The sequence below is a fragment of the Zootoca vivipara genome, chromosome 7 (genome assembly GCF_963506605.1).
Source record: "Zootoca vivipara chromosome 7, rZooViv1.1, whole genome shotgun sequence".
NCBI lineage: Eukaryota > Metazoa > Chordata > Lepidosauria > Squamata > Lacertidae > Zootoca > Zootoca vivipara.
The window spans coordinates 35,199,815-35,209,066 of NC_083282.1; the positions used below are offsets into that span (position 1 = coordinate 35,199,815).

Sequence of the window (9,252 nt, forward strand, 5' to 3'; positions counted from 1 at the left end):
TGCAGGTATTTAAATGGGAAGTTGGCTTTATATGTTTTCCATCATCATCATCATCATTATTTTAAAAATGTTAAGGGCGATATTTTTCGTGGAATCTATGATAACTACCCTCCTCCTATTCCGTTTTAAGGCATCGGAATGCCCACCTTTGCGGGGAAGCGAATCCCAGCGATTTAAACTGAATCTTCTCCCACCTGAGGTCCTCGACTTCCTACCTGGCGCCGCGAAATTGTTTTTCCACGGCATCCCCTCTGCCTCGAGTGATTTCACACGCTCCCATAAGTAGGAAGTCAACAACCAAAAGCACCGTTTTAAAAATTTATTTACAAAGCTGTGTACAACAGGAAGGGATAACATTTAGAATACATATATTCATTCATATATAAACAGACTTCTATAATGGAACGATAGGGGAATTCCCCTACAGTATTTCATTTTTTGCTCGATTTCTTTTTGTTCTTTTCTTTTTCTCCTATCCAAAATCAAAATGCCTCCCCTCATTATTCAGGTGTGTGTTCGGGCTTATTTTTCCCCTGCCGAAGGAAACGACCGAGGAGAATAAGAACCTTCAACAAAAGTGAAAGTTCGGGGCTCCCAATCCTTTGCGTGCGAGCGCGCGTTTCCTTTATTTCCCCCACAAATGTGGCTCCTTTTTAAAAAAATAAAAACCGCAAAAGGGAAGCCAGTTTTTTTGCCTCCCGCTTTCGCCTGAATACAAATATGTACAAATACTGTACTTTGCCGTGGAGTTTTTGAGCGTTGGGCTTTTTTTTTACCTGCACAGACAGACACAGCATTCCTTTTTGTACGTGTGAGCGGGAGCGCGAGATTTTTTAAGCGCTGGAGAAGCGTCCGTGCAACGGTTCGGCCTCCAAGAGGGCGCCGTCCAGGAGCAAGCGACTGGAGTCCCAAGAAGTCCGTGGACTTTGCCGTGTTCCGTTCTTCTTCGTAGTCTCTGCTCTCTCCGGCGACGTCGGGTAGAAAATCTTTACGACCGTTTCTTATTATAAAAAAACCAAGAACCGTACTAAGAGCAGGAGCGCGAGAGGGGAAGCATCCCGCGGGGGCCCCGTCGAGCCTACTGCGCCGGCCACTTCGCCTGCACGGTCGCGGCAGAGGCGGCGGGCTGTAAGAACTGTCCCGAGATAATGTTCGTGGGCACGCTGAGGATAGGTGCGATGGCCGCCGTGCTCCGCGCCAGCGAGAGCGGCTGGTGCGCCAGGAGGCCGGACTGCACGGTGACCGGCGGCCGGAGGAAAGTCTGCGCGCTGGCGGCCGACGACGTAGCGGCCGGCCCGCCGACGCAGCCGATTATGTTCTCGATGCTGAACGACGGCCGACTGCTGGGCTCGGCTTTCACCCCCGACGATGCGGCCGCGGCTGCGGCGGCGGCTGCAGCGGCTGCGGCGGCGGCTGCGGATCCGGCAGCGCTGAGTCCACTGAGTTGGATCTGCAGGCTGGGGCTAAGCTGGGAGTTGAAGGCTTTCCGGCTGAGCTCGCTGGACGGCAGCAGCGGCACGGCGGGAGGCAGCATGGGCCCGACGGGGGGGATGTAAGGGTACTGCAGGGCGGCGGCCGGGTGCGGGTAGGCGCCGTGGGGCAGGCCATAGGCTCTGCCGTAGGGCCCGGCGGCGGCGGCCGAGGCGGCGGCGGCGGCCAGGCTGTAAGCGCCGAAGCTGTGCATCATGAGCGCTGTCTGTTCGCGCAGCTGCTCCTGCTGGTGCCGCTTGAAGCGCTTCCTCCGGCGCAGGAACGAGCCGTTGTCAAACATGTCCTCGGACTGCGGGTCCAGCGTCCAGTAGTTGCCCTTGCCCGGGTTGCCCGGCTCGCGGGGGATCTTGACGAAGCAGTCGTTGAGCGACAGGTTGTGCCGGATGGAGTTCTGCCACGCGGGGAACTTCTCCCGGTAGTAGGGGAAGCGGTTGCTGATGAACTCGCAGATGCCGCTCAGCGTCAGCTTCTTCTGCGGGCTCTGCAGGATGGCCATGGTGATGAGGGCGATGTACGAGTACGGAGGCTTCACTAAGCTGCTCTTGGGCTTGCCGCCGCTGGAGGCAGCAGCAGCGGCCGAGGCCACCGACGGCGCTCCCCCCGACGGCGCTCCCTCCTCGCCGGCCAGCTTCTCTTCGACGGGGCTGCCGCCGTTGCTGCTGCCGCTGGTCGTCGTCGTCTCCGCTGCCTCTTTGGCCAGCAGCAGCTCTGCAGCGGCCGCCTCGTCGAGGACCAGCTGGACGGGCAAGCCCGATGACGCGGCCAGTGCGCTGGGGCTGCAGCCGGCCTCTGCGTCGCTGGCCCCGCCGCCTCCTCCTTCCTCCATTCCCTCGTCTCCCTCGCCCACCACGTCGATGTCCACATCTTCGGCCGTCAGCACAGCCTGGCCGGACATGTCGCTGGAGCTCAGGCTGCCGGACAGGGTCATCACCGCTGGCGGGAGGGTGGCAGGAGACGGATAGCGGGGATTAATAAAAATAATATCGCGAGTAATACTGCTAGTAATATTTTTTAAACAAAACAAAACGAGGTAGGGTGGGGGCCAGCCAGGCACCCGGGAGCCAATCCAGTCCCCCTCCTTCGAAGATCCGTCTCCAACAGGTAGCGGAGCTGGCAGAGGAAAAGGCTCCCCCCTCTCTCCTGCTCCTCCCCCCTCCTTCTTCTTCCTCCTCCTCTTCTTCCTCCTCCTCTAGCTGCCGGCCTCGGCGCCTTCTTCTCCCTGGGCAGGCATCTGGGAACAGCTCCAAGTCCTCTCCGAGGGATCGCTCAGCCGCGTCTCCCTGTTTCTCTCCGATCAAGGATCAGGATAATGCTGTTAGCGGCTGCGGCGGCAGCGAGGGACTCCCCCACCAGCCCCTCCGTAAAGGACAGCGACGGCAGCAGCGACGGGGCGGCGGCGGCGAGGAAGAGGAGGAGGCGAGGACGGTGAGGAGGGGGTGGCGTCGGGTGGGAGGGGAGGAGGAGGAGGAAGGCGGCTGAAGCTGCTCTCCGCTCCAACTCCTGGCCTGGCTCCTCTTCCGGGCTGGGATCACTTCAGGGCTTCTTTCTCGTCGGGGAATCGTCTCCGCAGGCGGCAGGAGAGCGCGCATCGGAGCGCCCGGGCGGCGAGGTTGTCCCCGGCCGGAGGGATCGCGCGATCTGCTCCTGCTCGCAAGTCATCGGAAGTGCCGGCGGCGCTGCAGGTTAGATCCCTGTCGAGCCGCTCTCCCCATCGCGGGGCTGGGAAGCTCTAGCCACGGCTCCAGGCTTTGACTATAACCCCCTACTTTTCAATATACACCTCCTTTCCTCTCCACCTCTCTCTCCTCTTTTTAAGGATGTTTCTCCCTCTCTCTTTCCTGCCCTTTCACTCCTTCTTTTCTTGCCCCCTCCCTCTAAAGGTTTAGGGTGGTGGTGTTGCGGGGGGGGGGAAGAGGTGGTGTATTTGCAGCCAAGAGAGAGGGAAGGAAGGAAGGAGGGCGGGGGAAGCGACGGGCGTGAGGAGGAAGGGTCGTTGGCTACTTTGAAAGTCCCTTTTGAAAAAGGCTCGCCTGATAGATTACTTTTCTCGTGCAAGATATACTAGGAGGCGGGGCCACGTGGTTCCCTGACGTCAGTGCAGCCCCGCTGGCAAGCCAGGCAAAACTCAAGTTGTTGCGCGGAATTGTCAACAAAGGGACAACAGCGGCTCTCGCGCCCTCTCGATCGCAGCCGAGTTATCAGTGCAGCCCCTTCAGGGAGGCTCTGGTGGTGGCGGGAGGGGGGGGGGAGAAAGAGAGAAAAAGAGAAAGCACCTTTGCCACGTGAAAAACACACAGAGACACTCACAAGCCCCCTCTTTGCACTGCCTTCATTTTAACAATCACGTCCGGCAACTTTCTTCTGTTGGGAACGAAAGGAGCGCTAAAATTATTCCATCTACGCATCTATCAATAGAATAAAAATTAAAAGGCTGAAATTTTGCGAACGGCGAAGGAGTTGCTCTTTTTAAAAAGTCCATGCTCTTTCTCTCAAAGTAAATAAGATAATGTAAGATAACAAAAGGGGGAAGGAATCTTCAGCTGTGCTAAACAGGCCGGGACAAAATTCTGAAGGGATCATCGCCAGGACCAAAGACCAGCCACTGGTTTACTAATTTATTTTAATTTATTTTGAGAACACGCGCGCGCGCACACACACACACACCAACCACCACCACCAGAACTACTTTTGGTCTGTGAAAATCACAACCCCCCATGGGTTTTATTTCCTCCCCTTCCTCCCTCAGCTTCCCAAACAACGGCAGCATCAGCTGGGAGCCGAAGATAAAGAAAATAGCTATTGATTAATCTATTAGGTCAGTTGCAGAGAAGAAATAAAGCAAAAAAGACGTAAAATAACAACAAAAACAAACAGAAACAAAAACAAAACACGCACCACACACAAAAAACCAAGAAAAAACCTGTAAATGCAGAAATCTTTAGCTGGTGGCTTTGTTGTGACTGGTATTATTTTGGCGAGGTGTTAACGACGTAGAAAGGATGGTGCGTTAGCATATGCAAAAGTAGGAAATGGGGTAGGCGGCGGGGGGGGGAAGCTGTGTGCGAATGAAAAAGCTCCATTCAGCTCCGATCAAGGTGGGATTTCTCCCAAGAAAGCAGAAAGGCTGGGGAGAGGGAGAGGGAGTCGTCAAAGTTTGTTGCAAATTCCTATTTCCTTTTCTTGTGTCACCGATGTCAATGGAGAGCAATAACTTCGGGTTTAGGTAGGAAACAGCCCGCTCCGTGGGTGGCTTTGTTTTGTGTTTGTTCATCCTGTGTATTGTTGCAATAATCGCCTGTTAGTTGGGAGGCGATGTGGATAACAAACACCAACAATCGTCACAAAAAAGGGAATTGGATGAGGGGGGGGGGGAAGGACAGTCTTCAAAGATTTCCAAATAAACCAGAAAGCGAAATACAGACACAGATTTAATTTAGATACATAGATGATAGAGATAGATGATAGATAGATAGATAGATAGATAGATAGATAGATAGATAGATAGATAGATGATAGATAGATAGATAGATAGATAGATAGATAGATAGATAGATAGATAGATAACTATAGCTATATAGTTATAACTATATACATAATGTATATGAATATATATAAAATGTATATGAATATTATTTTGCAGACAAACCAAGCGATTTCCACCCCAGCAATATATATATAAAATGTGGGTCAGTCTTTGTAAGGACACGGGGAAGGTGCTAAGGCGAGGGTGTCGCGATGGGGAACTAAACTGGGGAATAAAGAGATCGAGGGGCGAATATTACACGCGTGGCACTGGGAAAATACATGATTGATTTATTCCGTCTCCCTCCTCTACTAAACCCAAAGAAACCGGGCAGGAGAGAGGGGGGGGAAGCCTTAGGAGTAAATCTAATTTTCTGTGTGTATGTTGCCTCTGAATTGTTTGTTCACACCATAGCTGCCAAGTTATCCCTTTTTTTCAGGGATTTTCCATTATGCTGAATAGGCTTCCTCGCGAGAAAAGGGAAAACTTGGCAGCTATGGTTCACACGAGAGGGGATAGGCGTTCGCTGTTTCACCTATTCGGGAAACGGGGGCAATTCGAAGTTTTCGAAACTGCTGAGCTCTTGGCTTGCGGGGAGGTGGGGCTTTTCCTCGGCCGCCTGGAAGGTCTCTCTCTCTCTCTCTCTCTCTCTCTCTCTCTCTCTCTCTCTCTCTCTCTCTCCTTTTTTCCAGCGTAACTTGATCTGCTAAATGAACACGAAGGTAAAATGAAGCCGAGCTGGAGGGTCCTTCAGAAAACATTGCTTGCGTCTGGGTTTATTTTATTTTGTTTTATTCCCCCCCCCTCAAATCGCCCCCCCCAATTTCTGTAAAGGAAAGGATTTAAAAGAAACTCCTCTAAAATAAGCCAGCACCCAACCCACAAGCCCTCATCACGTGCTTTTACTTCTTTTTAATACAGTAAAGAGAACTCAAGTACGAACTTGCTCTCTGGGTCGCGGTGGGGAAAAAGGACTGGACGTTAGTGTATTTCTAAGTATCGATCAAAAGCAGTGGAGAAATGTTATCTTTTCGCTGAGGTGTTGATCAGGGCGGCGAGGTAATGAGATGCCTGCTTGGAAGAAATCCATGAAGGGGTGTGTGCGTGAAAATCCGCCGTGCTTCGCCCAATTCCGCGTATCCCTTTTCTTTTGGTGAGGATGACATTCGCTTCTACTGATTTTCGGGTTTTTTTTAAAAAAAATGTTTCCTTCAAATGATCCCAATTTTAATGTTGTCAATCCGGTCCATAAACTCTTCCTTTTTTCTGCGAGGAGTTGGAGTTAGGAAGAGTGCAGCCCATTTATTTTATAGCATCTGCGATCCACACAACAGGATTCCTTTTAAAGAAAGGAATAATGAACTCCTAAGTAGGATCTCCTCGTCCTCCTCCTCCTTCTTCCTGGGGTCTTTAAAATAAAAGTTGTCCCTTTGGCTGAGCTCTGCCCAGAGTCAGGATTACCCCACTGAGCTGGAGATCTCCGGGAGAGATCCTCACTCCCCGAAATCTCTCAGGGAAATGTAAACGGGGAGGGAGAATGGAAGAAAACAAAATGCGCCATAACCCACGCTAAAAAGCCTCGCTTTCATTTGTTGCGCTTTTTTTCCTTTCGACACAATAAAAGTCAAATTAATTGATTCATACCATTAATTACGGTGCTTAGCGTGAAAAGAAACGTTTCCCCTCGATTAGAGATCTATTGTGCTAATCTCTTGTTCAATCAGTGTTACCATCTGATGCGGAGGGGGGGGGGAGAAGGCGCAAGAAAAGAGAGGAGGAGGAGGAGCGGGGGAGGGAAGAAAAGAAAAGAAAACCCCCCTCTTTTGGACAGAAAGTTTGGGTCTCCCTTTCGCGTTGAAGGGAGCTCTGAGCGGGAAGGCTGGCCGCTGTCGTCCCAATCTCCTTTTGCCATTCATTTCTATTAAATGACTGTGGGGTTTGCGGGGGGGGGGGGAGGCGGAGTGGAAAGGATTTGTCATCCGGACTACGGGTCATTCTGAATATGGTGGCCACGTTGGGGGCTGTCTTGCCATCCTTGTCCAGCATGACAAAACAAAACAATTTTTTTTTTTAAAAATGAAAAGTATTGCTTTAGAAAGCAGAACCCTAAAACAGCACCCCCACCCCCGCTACCCCAATAAGGCTGCGTCCAAATATATTGGGTGGAGTGGGGGTGGAAATGGGTGATATGGGATGGGTGGGTTTTGAGGTGTGTGGGGAGGGGAGCAGAGAAAAAGGAAGGTCACCGTCGAGAAAGCGCCTCTGCAGCGGGCCAGTCCATCTGACAGTGCTCGGGTGTTAAGTAAATCCTGTTTTAAGCCTAATTGAAGTTTGCTCTTAAAACCCACACGTCTTCAATCATCAGCGCTAAGCTGAGCTGGGATGTCGGGCGGGCAGGAGGGGGCGAGAGGCAGGGAGGGAGTGGCGCGGGGGGGGGAGAGAAAACCTTTTATAATAATAAGCAAACTTTCACAGGAGGTGTGTGTGGGGGTACTGAGAGGCACCCAATTTGGAAGCGTTTAGGGTGGCTGCCCCCAGCCTCTCTATCTATCTCTATCTATCTATCTATCTATCTATCTATCTATCTATCTATCTATCTATCTATCTATCTATCGTCTACCATATATATTGTGGTTGGGTGAAGAAGAGCTGTTGACCTTACTTGAGCTACAAGAAGTAGAAGAGGTTGTGTGCATGTGATATATACGCACACAAAAGATTTAGCAACGAGAGGCAAGGAAACTGTACAGCCTAGATCGATAAGGAGTCAGATAGAGACATAACCAGCATCAAAGCCGGGAGCCGAGGTTGCGGGGCGGGGGGGGGGGTGGAGAAGAGAGAGAAGCAACTTATGATGGAGAGGAGAATTTAATTCCCGTCCCCTTCGCTTCTAATGCGACCAAAGCGAGAGAGTATCTGGCCAGGGAAGCGAGTTAAAGATGAATCCGGAGACCAGGTGGGACTGGAGGTGGCCGGGGGGGGGGGTGGAACTAGAGCGAATCGCAACGCTGGACTCAGATCCTCTCTCTAATCTTTTTAAGGGAAAGGAGGGACCCAAGGTGTCCTCTTTCCTCTCCTTAACCCAATTACTTTCATTAATTAGGTATATACACCCCTGACCTGCATTATCGGGTGACTGGTGGGGTTTATAAGAAGGATGTACCTACTGGGCTTTTAAAAACAATGGCAAGGAAAACAGAAGAGGGGAGTACTTTAAAATAAAAATGGACACATATTTCCACTTGTTTCCAAAGAAGCATGTCGACCAATCGGAGATGGAGGGGAAATTGAGAGTAGAAATCGGAAAGGACCAGAGGTTCTGTTCTGGGCTGAAATCTTTGGTGGCTGCGTCGGAATTGGCCCGGATTTGGAGGGCGGGAGGCGGCGGGGAATCGCCCTTGGACCATGTTTTTGACGCCACTTTCCCCAGGTTTCTTGCAAGGCCGGGGCGGGCTGGGAGAGGAGGTGATGGAGGCGCCCCTAAAAAGCGCCGTCTGGATCCAAGCGAGGCTCCTCCATCCGCGTCTCCCTGCAGCCACAACTTGGTGTGGTGGACCCAACCATAAGCAGGTTTTAGAACAAAAGGGAACAAAACAACACTTTCATCTCAACACCTCTCTCTCTCTCTTTCATTCATATATAGATAGATGATAGATAATGTTCCATAGAATCAAGATAATAATATTAATAATAAAAAGCAAATTCACGAAAAGGCCAAAAAAGAAGAAGAAAGCAGCAAAAAACCAAAAGAGCGAGTCCTGTTTCCAAAACTGGATGTATTTGTCCTGGAAATGTACAAACATCCATTCTGCAAAAGGCAACACGTTTAATTAACGATGAGAGAGCAGTTAAGGGCAGAAAGCTAGTAAAATTGTGTGATAAATTTATGGCATTGTTAGCGTGCTTTTAATTATGGCTATTATGTTAATTATTTCACATTAGCATGGAGTTATCAGCAGCATGTCAGATTTAATCAAAACGGGCCTTTCTCTCGAAAATTGTTCTTTTCATCCGCCGTCAGAAAAAAGGGGAGGGGAAGGGGGGGGGGGAGAGAGAGAGAGAGAGAGAGAGAGAGAGAGAGAGAGAGAGGAGGACGCAGGAGAATCCCAGGCCAGCGCTGTCTCGATAACAAAACAAATGACTTCCCCCTTTGAAAGGAGCGGGTTGGACGTGATCCTGCGCCGACTCCTCTCTCTCTCTCTCTCTCTCTCTCTCTCTCTCTCTCTCTCTCTCTCTCT

At 51.0% G+C, this 9,252-nt stretch overlaps 1 protein-coding gene across 1 annotated transcript; it reads right to left on the reverse strand.

Annotated features, from left to right (window-relative positions):
* Window positions 1-310: 310 nt before the first annotated feature.
* FOXD3 (forkhead box D3) lies at window positions 311-2,083 on the reverse strand. Its single transcript, XM_060276846.1, has one exon. It carries the CDS (start codon window positions 1,985-1,987, stop codon window positions 1,079-1,081), a length of 909 nt encoding a protein of 302 aa, XP_060132829.1. The 5' UTR covers window positions 1,988-2,083; the 3' UTR covers window positions 311-1,078.
* Between the last annotated feature and the right edge of the window lie 7,169 nt (window positions 2,084-9,252).

What these genes read in the sequence shown, in the direction of transcription:
- FOXD3 (XM_060276846.1), bottom strand. Translation starts at nt 1,987, where the DNA reads ATGGCCATCCTGCAGAGCCCGCAGAAGAAGCTGACGCTGAGCGGCATC.